General features: G+C 40.7%; 1 protein-coding gene across 1 annotated transcript; it reads right to left on the bottom strand.

The window, feature by feature from the left end:
* Window positions 1-8,129: 8,129 nt before the first annotated feature.
* Window positions 8,130-15,527, bottom strand: MRPL50 (mitochondrial ribosomal protein L50). Its single transcript, XM_088838208.1, has 2 exons — window positions 15,404-15,527; window positions 8,130-8,853 (listed from the first exon to the last, which is right to left on the bottom strand). The coding sequence occupies exons 1-2, from the start codon at window positions 15,493-15,495 to the stop codon at window positions 8,466-8,468; spliced, it is 480 nt and encodes a 159-aa protein (XP_088694334.1). The 5' UTR covers window positions 15,496-15,527; the 3' UTR covers window positions 8,130-8,465.
* Window positions 15,528-15,647: the final 120 nt, after the last annotated feature.

Raw genomic sequence — 15,647 nt, forward strand, 5'->3', positions numbered from 1 at the left:
TTGGCCAACACCAAATTTCCCATCAATTCCCTTCCCCTCTCAATTAAGTCACAGGGGTTCTTGAAATAGCTACAGGATGGAGTGTTAGTGGGATTTTACATGACAAGAAAATAAAAGCACTATTTCCATAAAACTATGAGCCCTTATTTATTTGAGGTGATGAACAAAACATTTCAGAAGTAGTTAAGGGGGACTTCCCTGGTAGTCCAGTGGTTAAGAAACTGCCTTCCAATGGAAGGGATGCCAGGAACTCAACCAGTGGAGTTTGATTCCCAGTCTGGGAGCTAAGTTCCCACATGCCCAGCGGCAACTAAGCCTGTGCACCACAATGAAGACCCAGTGCAGTCAAAAAAAAGCAAAAAGAAGAGAGGGAGAAGTTTCTTTTAATGTTGCTTCTGTTAAAAAGGAGACAGGCTCAAAATGAAGTCATTTGTGCTAGGCCCCAGGGTAACAAACCAAGACTATCTAATCTTGTTATAGACTCAGCCTTCCCCAGGAAGGCCACAGGACTGGAAAAGGTCAGTTTTCATTCCAGTTCCAAAGAAAGGCAATGCCAAAGAATGCTCAATCTACTGCACAGTTGCCCTCATCTCACACGCTAGTAAAGTAATGCTCAAAATTCTCTAAGGCAGGCTTCAACAGTACATGAACCACGAACTTCCAGATGTTCCAGCTGGATTTAAAAAAGGCAGAGGAACCAGAGATCAAATTGCCAACATCTGCTGGATCATTGAAAAAGCAATAAGTTCCAGAAAAACATCTACTTCTGCTTTACTGACTATGCCAAAGCTTTTGCATTGATCACAACAAACTGGGAAATTCTTCAAGAGATGGGAATACCAGACCACCTGACCTGCCTCCTGAGAAATCTGTATTTAGGTCAAGAAACAACAGTTAGAACCAGACATGGAACAACAGATGTTTCCAAATTGGGAAAGGAATACATCAAAGCTGTATGTTTTCATCCTGCTTGTTTAATTTACATGCAGAGTACATCATGTGAAATGCCGGGCTAGACGAAGCATAATCTAGAATCAAGATTGCCGGGAGAAATATCAATAATCTCAGATATGCAGATGATACCACTTATGGCAGAAAGCAAAGAACTAAAGAGCCTCTTGGTGAAAGTGAAAGAGGAGAGTGAAAGAGTAGGCTTAAAACTCAACATTCTGAAAACTAAGATCATGGCATCTGGTCCCATCACTTCATGGCAAATAGATGGGAAAACAATGGAAACAGTGACAAACTTTATTTTGGGGGGCTCCAAAATCACTGCACATAGTGACTGCAGACACAAAATTAAAATACGCTTCTTCCTTGGAAAAAAAGCTATGACCAACCTAGACAGCATATTAAAAGGCAGAGATATTACTTTGCCAACAAAGGTCCATCTAATCAAAGCTATGGTTTTTCCAGTAGTCATGTATGGATGTGAGAATTGGACTATAAAAACTGTGCTGGAGAATTAATGCTTTTGAACTGTGGTGTTGGAGAAGACTCTTAAAAAAGTCCCTTGGACTGCAAGGAGATCTTACCAGTCAATCCTAAAGGAGATCAGTCCTGAATATTCACTGGAAGCACTGATGCTGATGCTGAAGCTCCAATACTTTGGCCACCTGATGAGAACTGACTCTTTGGAAAAGACCTTGATGCTGGGAAAGACGGAAGGCAGGAGGAGGGGATGACAGAGGATGAAATGGTTGGATGGTATTACTGACTCAATGAACATGAGTTTGAGCAAGCTCCAGGAGTTGGTGATGGAAAGGGAACCCTGGCGTGCTGCAGTCCATGGGTCGCAGAGTCAGACATGACTGAGTGACTGATCTGACTTCCCCAGGAATGTGACCTTTAACCAGCTAATCTTGAATTTCCTCGTTGGCACAAGGAGGAAATCCACTGACAGACCCTATCCATTCCCTTTGAGGAGAATGCCTAAAATAATACAGTTTTGCTAGTAATTTCCTTTTTTCTGCTCCCTCTCTTCCTTAAAAACCTTTCCTTTTCTGAAGCGCAACAGTGTACCTCTCTATTGCTGGATGGGATGCTGCCTGATTCCTAAATCATTTAATAAAGCCAATTAGAACCACTAATCAACTGAACCTTTGTTTTTAGCACTGGCACTGGTTATGTAAGATCATTCTATTAATCCTGGATATTATAGTCTTTATATAAACATTCATAGTGAGCTCAACAGCCCAACAAAGTAAAATTGCTAACACTTTTATATAGCCATCACTTAATTTTTAAAAATGTAAACCTTTTATAATTATAGCACATCTTTATTTTAGTGAACAAGTTAGTAAACCTAATTTAATCTTTCCATGAAAACTAAACGTCATTATTCTGGTATATTATATTGGGCAATAAATCAGGGATGCCCTCTAGAGTTATTGGTGAATGTGTAGTTAATCTTTCCTGGTTAGCTAAACATTCCAGGACTACTGTTTCAGGGGACAGAATTTGTAATTGAAGGCCTTCTTCAATGAACAATGCAAAAAAGTAGAGGAAAACAACAGAATGGGAAAGACTAGAGATCTCTCCAAGAAAACGAGCTGATAGGGAACATTTCCTGCAAGGATAGTCACGATAAAGGATAGAAATGTTAAGTACCCAACAGAGGCAGAGAGATTAAGAGTGGCAAGAATACACCGAAGAACTATACAAAAAAGATCTTAATAACCAGGATAACCACAATGGTGTGGTTATCACTCACCTAGAGACAGATATCCTGAGTCTGAAGTCAAGTGGTCCTTATGAAACATTAATACAAATAAAGCTAGTGGTGGTGATAGAACTCCAGCAGAGTTATTTCAAATCCTAACAGATTATGCTGTTAAAGTGTTACACTCAATATGTCAGCAAATTTGGAAAGCTCAGCAATGCCCACCAGATTGGTAAAGGTCAGTTTTCATTCCAATCCCAAAGAAGGGCAGTGCCAAAGAATGTTCAAACTACCATACAGTTAGGCTCATTTCACATGCTAGTAAGGTTATGCTCAAAATCCTACAAGTTAGGCTTCAGCAGTATTATAAAACCAAGAATTTCCAGATGTACAAGCTGGGTTTACAAAAGGCAGAGGAACCAGAGACCAAATTGCCAACATTTGTTGGATCACAGAGAAAGCAAAGGAATTCCAGAAGAATTCTGCTTCACTGAATAAAACTGTGAATATTCTTAAAGAGTTTCACTGGAAGGACTGATGCTTAAGCTCCAATGCTTTGGCCAACTGAAGCAAAGAGCCGACTCATTGGAAAAGATCCTGATGCTGGGAAAGATTGAAGGCAAAGAAGAGGGCAGCAGAGGATGAGATGGTTAGATATAATTACTTGACTCAATGGACATGAATTTGAGTAAACTTTGGAGAGTGAACAGGGAAGCCTGGCATATTGCATGCAGTCCATGGGGTCACCAAAAGTGCAAAAGGACTAAGCGACTGAACGACAACTGTTATCAAGTCCAAGCTCGCTCTGCTCGCCGCACGATAGGCCAATGAATCCGAGAGATGAGGTGTTGAGGCAAGGAAGAGAGAGACTTTAATCAGGGAGCCTGAAGACCGAGAAGATGGCAGGCTAGTGCCTCAGAATAACCATCTTATGGGGTCTGGAGGCCAGGTTATTTTATAGACTACAGATGAGGAGAGGTGAGGAAGCAAAGTAAAAAGGTCATTAATCTTGCAAACATCTCCTCAGACAGGGATGTGTTCATTTCTTCCGTCTTACCATCCATAGGTAGACAGGGTTCTGAACAAAGGCACTTTAGTTTAATGGTCAGGCAGAGAGGAAGATTCTCCAAGGCAAACCATTCTGTATGATTATAACAAAAGCAATGAAAAGCAAGTCAGAGAAACAGTTCCAACATGGAGTCAGAATTGGCTTCCTCCCTGCAACACAACTTGTCTCCCACTTCAATACCAGTGTCTAGGATGGCGCTAGTGGTAAAGAAAAAAAAAGACTCATCTGCCAATGCAGGAGACCTAAGAAACGTGGGTTTGATCCCTGGGTCAGGAAGATTTCCTGGAACAGGAAATGGCAACCCACTCCAGTATTCTTGTCTGGAGAATCCCACAGACAGAGGAGGCTGGCAGGCTACTGTCCATGGGGTTGCAAAGTCAGACACAACTGAAGTGACTTAGCACAACACAGCACACACAGGGTCATGGTACTCAAAGCGTAAGAATTACCCAGGAGTTTTTTAAACAAGCTCAGGACCCACTATCGACCTAGAGAATCAGAATCTGTATTTTAAAAAGATGCCAAGTGATTCATAAACACATTAAACTTTGAGAAACTACTCCAGGCTACAAGAGTAATTTCTCTAGCCATATTTACACGAAGTCTGGCAGTTCATGGGGTTGCGAAGACTTGGACACAACTGAGCAACAACAAAGCTGAAACCAAGTGTTTTCCACATCCTTGATTCCATTTTGCCCTCTGCACATTTTTATCTCCAGATCAGACATAAAAGTTGTGCAGGGGCAGACGCAAGAGATGCCCGGCTCCGGCGGCGCAGACGCGAGAGACGCCCGGCTCCGGCGCAACCGACCACGTGCAGAATCGTGGCTGAGAGGAGCTACCCCGCGCCCAGGGTTAGGGCGGTGGCCGAGAGGAGCTGTACCACATCCAGGTGGTGGTGGCTGCTTGGGCACCAGAGGGCCGAGAGGAGCTGATCCACATTCAAAGCAGGAGGGGCGGCCTTGAGGAGATACCCCTCGTCCAAGGTAAGGTACAGCGGCTGCACCTTGCTGGAGCAGCTGGGAAGAGATACTCCACGACCAAGTGGAATATAAGAATCCAGTGTTCTGGGGAGGAAGGAACAAGATGGTGGAGGGATAAGATGGCGAGACCACTTTCTCCCCCACAAATTCATCAAAAGAACATTTGAATGCGGAGTAAAGTCCACAAAACAACTTCTGAATACTGGCAGAGGACATCAGGCTCCCAGAAAAGCAGCCCATTGTCTTCTAAAGGAGAGAGAAGAAATCCAGCTGCACCCACCAGAACACCGACCCATGCGTCCCTAACCAGGGAACCCGGACAAGTCACCTGTCCAACCCCACACACAGCAAAGAAACTACATAATAAAGAGAACTCCACAAACTGCAAGAAGAGGGAAAGGACACCCCAAGCAAAGCAATATAAGCAAGATGAAGAGGCAGAGAAATACCCAGCAAGTAAAGGAACAAGATAATTGCCCACCAACACAAACAAAAGAAGAAGATATAGGGAATTTACCTGATAAAGAATTTCAAATTTTGATGGTGAAAATGATTCAAAATCTTGAAAGCAAAATGGAGTTACAGATAAATAACCTGGAGAAAAGGATTGAGAAAATGGAAGAAAGATTTAATATGGACTTAGAAGAAATAAAAAAGAGTCAATATACAATGAATAATGCAATAGATGAGATCAGAAACACTCTGGAGGGAACAAACAGTAGAATAACAGAGGCAGAAGACAGGATAAGCAAACTAGAAGATAGAATTGTAGAAATAAATGAAACAGAGAGGAAAAAAGAAAAAAAATTAAAAGAAATGAGGACAATATTAGAGACCTCTGGGACAATGTTAAACGCTCCAACATTCAAATCATAGGAGTCCCAGAAGAAGAAGACAAAAAGAAAGACCATGAGAGAATACTTGAGGAGATAATAGTTGAAAACTTCCCTAAAATAGGGAAAGAAATAATCACCCAACTCCAAGAAACCCAGAGAGTCCCCAACAGGATAAACCCAAGGTGAAATACTCCAAGACACATATTAATCAAATTAACAAAGATCAAACACAAAGAACAAATATTAGAAGCAGCAAGGGAAAAACAGCAAATAACACATAAGGGGATTCCCATAAGGATAACAGCTGATCTTTCAACAGAAACTCTTCAGGCCAGAAGGGAGTGGCAAGACATACTTAAAGTGATGAAAGAAAATACCCTACAGCCCAGATTACTATACCCAGCAAGGATCTCATTCAAATATGAAGGAGAAATCAAAAGCTTTACAGACAATCAAAAGCTGAGGGAATTCAGCATCACCAAACCAGCTCTCCAACAAATGCTAAAGGATCTTCTATAGACAGGAAACACAGAAAGAGTGTATAAACTTGAACCCAAAGCAATAAAGAAAATGGCTATGGGATCGTACTTATCAATAATTACGTTAAACATAAATGGGTTGAAATTTTAAAAAAGGCTAGGAAACAATTCTCATAGCTAGCCATCAGTAGTTCAGTGTTGAGCTCATGAATAGTTTTTAAAGTTTGGGACAAACTGTAGTATTTGCTATTTGAAGTACTATTTGTAATTGGCATATTACGATGTAACATTGGTCTTCATTTCCAACTTAAAACGCCTAAAAATGCCTAACAGGTTTTTAGATTTGTGAATTTTAGTTGAAATGTATTTTACGATGTTACTAAACCTGCAGAAATATTGAAATATTTCAGAGAACTTATTCACTGTACATTTATTTATAAAAGTTATGAACTGTAGAAAGTTTTACTTGTTGGGTCAATTGCTTGTTGCTTCAAATGCTTGTTGCATTTGAAGTGCTAGTTACAAGAAAATCAAATACCTTCAATGTATAAATGCTATTAAGTTTAAAAAAAAAAAAAGCATTTCCCCCTCATGAAAAAAAAAAAATTAAATCTGTATAATATGGAACCAAAAAAAAAAAAGTTTTGCGGGAAATGAGATAATCAAATCCTGTACATAGAATCCAAATGTTTCCACCGTGAACCCATTCCACATAGAAGCAGAAGGGATACAATAGCTCTAAGGTTTAAGTTCCAGAGCTCTAGACATTTTGGCACTGCAGAAACTTCTGGAGTTCTTCAATGTAGTGTGAAAGTCACTCAGTCGTGTCTGACTCTTTTCAATCCCATTTACTGTACCCCACCAGGCTCCTCTGTCCATGGTATTCACCAGAGAAGAATACTAGAGTGGGTAGCCATTATAGCCATTACCTTCTCCAGAGGTTCTTCCTGACCTGGACATTGAGCCTGGTTCTTCTGCATTGCAGGCAGATTCTTTACTGTCTGAGCCACCATGGAATCTTCAGTGTAGAGGTCACTGAAAATCTGATTATCCACTGATGGTATTTATAGGGCATGACTGTACTGTAACTTATTTTTCTAATAAACATGCCAGAATTTATATAACCAAATAATTTTTGCCCTCTTCAAAGGAGTCACCCTAGGAGGGGGAAAATGTAAATTCCTTTGTTTAAAAACTTGTCACTTTTCTTTCAGAATTATTAGACAAAATATAAGAAATTCCTTCTCCTCATGTCATTACTCTCTAGCCACCTCTAAAGTCTGAACAATAATTCCCAGTTTTATCACTTTATCATTTTTATCATTCAGAGTCATCTGTTTAGCTATATAAGTAATTTCCACAAATTAAAAAAAAAAAATAAAGTACGAGTCTGCAAAGATTTATCACTCTAATGGATACTCATAAAGCATTCATGGCCACCTTTTAAAAAAGGTTTGAAATAAACATCATCTCCTTTGAAGAGAATATCCATTCCAATATAGAATCTGGTTATATATCTGACCAAAAGATTGTATCTCTTAATGAAAGTGAAAGTCACTCAGTCATGTCTGACTCTTTGCAGCTGCATGGACTGTATAGTCCATGGAATTCTCCAGGCCAGAATACTGGAGTGGGCAGCCTTTCCCTTCTCCAGGGGATCTTCCCAACCCAGGAATTGAACCCAGGTCTTCCACATTACAGGTGGATTCTTTACCAGCAAAGCTACCAGGGAAGCCCATAGCTCTTAATAGTTGGCACAAATTCTTCTCCATTTATAATACCGAAGAAAATGACAGGATTGCTAATGGCTCAGTGGTAAAGAATCTACTTGCAACGCAGGAGATCTGGGTTTGATCCTTGGGTTGGGAAGACCCTTGGAGAAGGAAATGGCAACCCACTCCAGTATTCTTGCCTGGGAAATCCCATGAATAGAGGAGTCTGGTGGATCACAGTCCATAGGGTCACAAGAGTAGAACACAACTTAGCAACTAAACAACAATAACACAAAAATGATGAGGCAGAAAAGCAAATTTCACCTTAAAACAAAAACATGCTTCAAATATACTTTAATTCCAAGAGATTTATCTAGATTGAACAGTATTATTTTCTACTATTTCTAGTTATATAGTGAAACAACTTTTTAATATACTACAGAGGTTTTTCTTTCACAAATGTTATTTTATCTGTACATGTAATATATATTTTCATAAATTATGAATGACCTGATTCCATTAAAAGTTTCCGCAAATGTGAAAAAATCTTTTTTGTCAATTCATGACAATAAAAAATAAGATTAATAACCTTCTTCCACAGAGAAAAGTGGGTGTAGGGACCAGTTCTGACAGCATTTCACATGGTAAAGTATCAGAAAGTCTGATAAACAGCCCCCTATTCACGGAAAAAAAAAAAAAATAATGTGTTCTTCCTTTGAACTGTTCAGTAACCCCAGGTGATCTTTAAATTGGGAGGCATATTACTGGCCATAAGTTCATCAAATTTAGATCTATCCTGAACAGGCACAGTATAGAAATCAAGAACATCTCTAATCCTGCGCATCTGGTGAAGCCTGGAGTTAGGCACTGCATGGCCCAAGTCATCAGCTAAACGTGCTAAGAAGTTGAACTTCATATGAACATCTTCCAGGGAGATCTCCTGCCAACTGGTAGGAACAGATGAACCAAAAACTCCTTTGACATGAGATTCCAAACGACTCTGGAGATCTTCAGGTGGTATGTATGCTTGGCTTCGTAAGGGTGGACACACCAAGATAGGTTCTTTCTTCACCTCTTCTACTGTCTCAGCTACCACTGGCTGTTTCTCTTTTCTGGAGGGATCAAAAACAAGAAAGTGAATCTTCAGTTCACTGCATTAACAAAGTTGACACGTTGACCAACACCAGAGCTAATTTTGCCCATCAATCTAAATCGATACAGTGCACACTTATTACTTATACGTAATTCTTTCTGGGCACTGTTGAGAGAAGAATTAAATAGGTCTCGCCCTTATAAATTCATAGTTGAACTTAACTGGCACAGAGAGAAAACAAAAGCTAACTTCAGATTTTACATGCCCTAAGAATTTCCAAGAATGGATGAAGATGGTAAATCCTCTGGAATTTCTGGTCCTCCCCCAAACCCAATCTACCTAACCTCATTTCCCATTAACATCTTATATACATTCTATGCCCTGCTCAAACTGAACTACCTTCTGTTTCCCACTCTTCTGATATCACATTAGCTCAAGTTATATCCTACCTGACGTATCTATCTTTCACCGCCAATTACAGAATTCTTAATCCATCCTTTAAGTCCTAGGACAAAACTCTTCTCTCAAGCTTTACTTGATTTCCTCAATCAAATATAACTGTAAGCTCCTCTGATTTCTCATAGCACTTTTAAAAAAAGTGAGGTATAATTGATTCACACGTTGTGTTAGTTTCAAGTGTACATCAGTGATTCAGTGTTGAATATATAAGTGTGTATATTGTAGTGTGCATACGTTAATCCAAAACTCCTAATTTATCCCTCCCCTCCTTTCCCCTTTGGTAACCATAGTTTGTTTTCTATGTCTGTGAGTCTGTTTCTGCTTTGTAAATAAGTTTATCTTTTGTTTTTTTTTTTAAGATCCCACATATATCACAGCACTTAACATTGTTCTCAGAGCACACCTCATTCCACCTGAGTTTTAATTTTATTTACATTCTAATTCTCTTACTAGATCAGGATTTTTTAGCGCAAACATTACTGACATTTTGGACCAGATAATTTTTTATTGTGGGAAGCTGTCCTGTTCACTGTAGGTTGCTCAGCAACACCCCTGGCCTCCCCCAACTAAATTCCAGTAGCCCTCCTGTCCCCTCCAGTCATAATAACCAAAAGACACTGTCAAATGTCCCTGGTGGACAAAACTGTCCCCAGTTAAGAATCACTGTGTCAGACTATAAACTTGAATACAGAGGTGTGTTTAGGAGTCCTGTGAAACAGCCTGTGTAACCATTACACATGGGCCAATGTGAAGGAGTCTGTCTTTACACATTATTTCAGTGCTTAATATCTGTTCAGAAACTAACTCGTGCTTCCTATGGAGTTGTCATCTGATTGGGATCAGTCATCCCTACAGAAATTGGAGGGTATCAGAAATGAACATCAGTCAAGGAAATGAGTTGTAATGCTATTCTTCTGTGTCTATTCAAAGACTCTTCCAGTTACTTATCCCTCTTTCTACATCAATTCTTTATCAATTTCTCCCTGTCTACTATTGTCATGACACACCAATATGCTGTAGTATTTCCCATCTTTAAAGGAAATAATCTCCAGATTCCATGTTCCACTCCAGCTGCCTTTACAACAAAACTTCTCAAGAGTTGCCTGCACAACTTCTGTACCTCCTGACCTCCCATTTTCTCTTGAAACTACTCCAGTTTCACAATCCATCGCAATGAAATGTAGTCTATTCCCTTCATCTCAGTAATCTCTTATACAGGCATACCTCATCTTATAGCACTTCATAGATACTGTGTTTTTTTAAAAATTGAAGGTCTGTGGCAACCCTGCAACCATCAAGTCTATGGGCACCATTATTCCAACGGCTCACTTAGTGTCTGTCACATCTTCAGAATTCTCACAATACTTCAAACTTTTTCAATATTTCATTTGTTATGGTGATGACCAGTGATCTTTGATTTACTATTGTAATTGTTTGGGGGTGTCACCAACCATGCTCCTACAGACAACAAATTTAACTGACAAATATTGTGCATGTTCTCACTGCTCCACCAAGTGCTCTCTCCCTCTTCTTGGACCACCCTATTCCCTGAAATACAACAATACCAAAATTAGGTCAATTAACCCCACAAGAGCCTATAAGTGTTCAAGTGAATGGAAGAATTGCCTACCTTTTACTTTAAATCAAAGCTGGAATGATTAGCCTGAGTGAAGGCATGTCAAAAGCCAAACAAGGCTGAAAACTAGGACTTCCGGCTAAACAGTTAGCCAAGTCGTGAATGCAAAGAAAAAGTTCCTGAAGGAAATTAAAAGTATGACTCCAGTGAACACACAAAAGTTAAAAAGCAAAACAGCTTTATTCCTGATGTGAAAAATGTTTTAATGGTCTGAACAGAAGATCAAACCAGCCACAGTATTTCCTTAAGTCAAAGTCTAGTCCAGATCAGGGCCGCAACGCTATTCAATTCTATGAAGGCTGTAAAAGGTGAGGAAGCTGTAAGTGGAAGCAGTGACAGATTTCATTTTCTTGGGCTCCAAAATCACTGTGAACGGTGACTGCAGCCATGAAAGTTAAGACACTTGCTCCTTGAAAGGAAAGCTATGAAAAAACTAGACAGCATATTAAAAAGCAGAGACACTTTGTTAACAAAGTCAAAGCTATAGTTTTTCCAGTAGTCATGTATAGATGTGAGAGCTGGACCATAAAGAAAGCTGAGCACTGAAGAAGTGATGCTTTCAAATGGTGGTGTTGGAGAAGACTCTTGGGAGTCCCTTGCACTGCAAGGAGATTAAACTAGTTAATCCTAAAGGAAATCAGCCTTGAATATTCATTGGAAGGACTGCTGCTGAAGCTAAAATTTCAATACTTTGGCCACCTGATGCATAGAGCCGCCTCATTGGAAAAGACCCTGATCCTGGGAAAGATTGAAGGTAAAAGGCGAAGGCAGTGGCAGAGGATGAGATGGTTAGATAGTATCACCGACTCAACGGACATGAATCTGCGCAAACTCTGAGACAAAGTGAAGGATGGGGCAGTCTGCATGCTGCAGTCCATGGGGTAGCAAAGAGTGGGACAGGACTTAGTGACTGAACAAAAGGAGAGGTTGGTTCACGAGGTTTAAAAAAGAAGCTGTCCCTATAACATAAAAGTGCAGGGTGAAACAGCAACTACAAGTTGCACCAAGTTATCCAGAAAATCTGGCTAAGGTAATGAAGGTGGCTACACTAAACAATTGATTTTCCATGTAGACAAAACAGCCTATTGAAAAATGCCATCTGGAACTCTTTTAGATAGAAGAAAGTCAATGCCTGGCTTCAAAGGACAGGCTTACTCTGCTAGAGGCTAACATAGATGGTGACTTGAAGTTAAAATCAGTGCTCATTTACCATTCTGAAAATCCGAGGGCCCTTAAGAATTATGCTAAATCTACCAGGCTTGTGTTCTATAAATGCAACAACAAAGCCTGGAAGACAGAACATCTACTTACAACAAGTTTTATTGTATATCTGAAGCCCACAATTGAGACCTACCACTCAGAAAAAGATTCCTTTCAAAATATTTCTGCTCATTTAACAACACACCTGGTCAACTAAGTAAGCTCCCTGATGGAGATGTACAAGATTAATGTTTTCATGTGTGCCAACATAACATCCACTCTGCAGTCCATAGCAAGGAATGAGCTTTACTTTCAAGTTTTATTATTTAAGAAACACATTTTGTAAGTCTATAGCTGCCATAGACAATGATTCCTCTGATGAATCCGGGCAAAGTCAGCTGAAAATGTTCTAAAAATAATTCATCAATCTAGATGCCATTGAGAATATTCATGATTCATGAAAGTGAAAGTAGCTCAGTTGTGTCCAACTCTGCAACCCCAGACTATACAGTCCATGGAATTCTCCAGGCCAGAATACTGGAGTGGGTAGCCGTTTGCTTCTCCAGGGTATCTTCCTAAGCCAGGGATCAAAACCAGGTCTCTGGCATTGCAGGCAGATTCTTAACCAGCTGAGCCACCAGAGAAGCCCATTCATGATTCATGGGAAGAGATCAAAATAGCAACAGAAACAGAAATTTGGAAGAAACCAATTCTAACCCTCATGAATAACTTTCAGGGGTTCAAGATATCGGTGAAGAAGTAATTGCAAATATAGAATAAATAGCAAGAGAACTAGAAGTGAACCCTCAGACATAACTGAATTGCTGCAATATCTGGTGGCTCAGACGGTAAGGCTCAGACGGTTCCATCCCTGAGTTTGCAAGATTCCCCCAGAGAGGCAAATGGCTACCCACTCCAATATTCCTGCCTGGAGAACTCAATGGACAGAGGAGCCTGGCAGGCTAAAGTCCATTGGGTTGCAGAGAGTCGGACACAACTGAGGAACTAACACTTTCAGTTTCAGGATAAAACCTCATCACTGAAGAGTTGTTTCTTAGGAATGAGCAAAGAAAATAGTTTCTTGAGATAGAATCTACTCCTGGTAAAGATACCGTGAAGATTGTTGAAAAGACAAGAAAGGACTGAGAATATTATACCAACTTAGTTGATAAAGAAGGGGGAGAGTTTGAGAGAATTGATTTTAATACTGAAAGAAGTTCTACTGTGGGTAAAATGGTATCCAACAGCATTGTATGCTACAGAGAAATCACTCATGAGAGGAGGAGTCGATCAATGCTGCAAACTTCCTTTTTGTCTTATATTAAGAAATTACCAGACACCCCACTCTTCAGCAACCAACACCCTGAACTGTCCTTCGCCATTAACACCAAAGCAAGACCCTCCACTATCAAAAAGATTATAACGCTCTGAAGGCTCAGATGATGGTTAGCAATTTTTAGTAATAAACTAGTTTTTAACTAAGATATGTTTATTGCTTTCTTAGACATAATGCTATTGCACATTAAACACTACAGTATGGTGTAAGCATGACTTTAAATGCACTGGGAAACCCCAAAATCTGTGTAACATGCTGAGATACTTGCTTTATCACAGCAATCTGGAAACAAACTTCAGCAACTCCAAGGTATGCCTGTACTGCTCTAGTTTTCTTCATAATTTACCACTTTTTGAAATTATACTTGTTCACTTTTCCTCCACCAAAACATGCTTCATGAGGACAAAGATTTGGTTTATCTTATTAACAACTGCATTCCTCACATCTAGATAGTAGACACTCTAGAAATATTTGTTAAATGAGTCAGTGAAACAAACTTGAAGGAGATTTAAGAGATAATAATAAATACTAGGGGCTTCCCTGGTGGCTCAGAGGTTAAAGCGTCTGCCTCCAATGCGGGAGACCTGGGTTCGATCCCTGGGTCCGGAAGATCCCCTGGAGAAGGAAGTGGTAACCCACTCCAGTATTCTTGCCTGGAGAATCCCATGGACGGAGAAGCCCTGGTAGGCTACAGTCCACGGGGTCGCAAAGAGTCGGACACGACTGAGCGACGGAACGGAACGGAACCAAAATATAGGGAAAACAAGGACTTCCCTGGTGGGGCAGTGGATAGGAATCCACCTGCCAATGCAGGTGACATGGGTTATATCCCTGGTATGGAAATATCCCACATGCCAAGGAGCAACTAAACCCATGCACCACAATTATTAAACCTATGCTGTAGAGCCCAGGAGTTACAACTCCTGAGCCTACATGCTATAACTCTTGAAGCCCCGGCACCTAGTCTGTGCTCCACAAGAGAGAAGCCATGGCAATGAGAAGCCTACACTTCCCATGTCTACAGAAGTCTCAAGGCAGGAAGACCTAGTGAAACCAAAAATTAAATAAACAAATCACATATAAAAAATCAAAACAAAATGGAACAGAAGGAAAGCTAATAAAACATGAGCTGATGAGAAAAATCCCTTTGGGTTTAAGAAGTTTTTGTTGGAAACTTAAGAGGGTATACACTGTTTCTTGAGGTTCCTATAAATTTTCATGTTCTAACTAAGTCACAGACTTACTTCACAAAATTCCACTTGGCCCTGCAGAAAAAGCAGCAGATGGGAGAGTTAAGAGACCGGGATTCCAGATCCATCCGTCATTAACCTGCTTTCTTTTAGCAAAATATTGCTACTTCCTTCAGGTGCAGGCTCGGTTTACTCTTGCCAAAGTACTCACGCTCTGAGAAGGGCCTCTGTTTCGCTGCTGCATCCTTTATAAAGAAATGCTGGGCCAGGGCAGTTGTTTAACGACTATTTGAGTAAATCAATGAGCGGACAAAATGAGGACGCTGCACTCTGAATCTTTCTTGTGAATAAATACACCCCAAATGAATTTAGTTCAGCGAACACTTTCACATTCATGTTCTGAGTTGCCTGTCCTAAAACAGTCATTTGTTTCCCGACACCACACTATACTCCGCGTCTGGAACACGTGGTCAGTAAGTATGGTTTACCTAATAAATTAACAGGTGAAATGGAAGGAGGGGGCGGTATTTCGGTTCTAAGATGAGTAAACTGAGGGCAAACGAAGTAAGTGGACCCCACCACTCGCAGAAACAGGAGCTGCAGCTCCTGAACTCAGAACCCTCACGCACTTTCTCGTCCTCCTTTCCCCGGTAAGGCGCAGGACCACGGTCCCGTCTTAAGTTCATCATTCTCAGTTCCTCTCCTTACTTTCTGTGAGCAAGACCCACGGTCTAACCTTCAGCTTTACCTGAATCGAGACCAAAATTCTCTGCGGGGCGCCCCAGAAGCTACTCCTGTGAGGCTTTTTCTGGCAACGCCGGCCACCCAGAGCGCCGCCATCTTCGGGGAGAGCTTGGTGACAGAGTTCCACTCCCAGGCGGCAGCGGGACGCGAAGATCAGCCAATAAAATGTAAGCTTAGTGGCACGTGTCCCTTTCCGGTTGAGACTAACCCCGGCGCCCTCGCCTTTTGCACCCCGGGAAGCGTAGTTC

The sequence above is a fragment of the Moschus berezovskii genome, chromosome 7 (genome assembly GCF_049115385.1).
Source record: "Moschus berezovskii isolate FMDL1 chromosome 7, NW_MosBer_1.0, whole genome shotgun sequence".
Classification (NCBI taxonomy): domain Eukaryota; kingdom Metazoa; phylum Chordata; class Mammalia; order Artiodactyla; family Moschidae; genus Moschus; species Moschus berezovskii.

What these genes read in the sequence shown, in the direction of transcription:
- MRPL50 (XM_088838208.1), bottom strand. Translation starts at nt 15,495, where the DNA reads ATGGCGGCGCTCTGGGTGGCCGGCGTTGCCAGAAAAAGCCTCACAGGA. An exon ending in GAATTTTGGTCTCGATTCAG is followed by an intron (nt 8,854 to 15,403) that starts GTAAAGCTGAAG and finishes TGATCCCTCCAG; the next exon opens with AAAAGAGAAACAGCCAGTGG.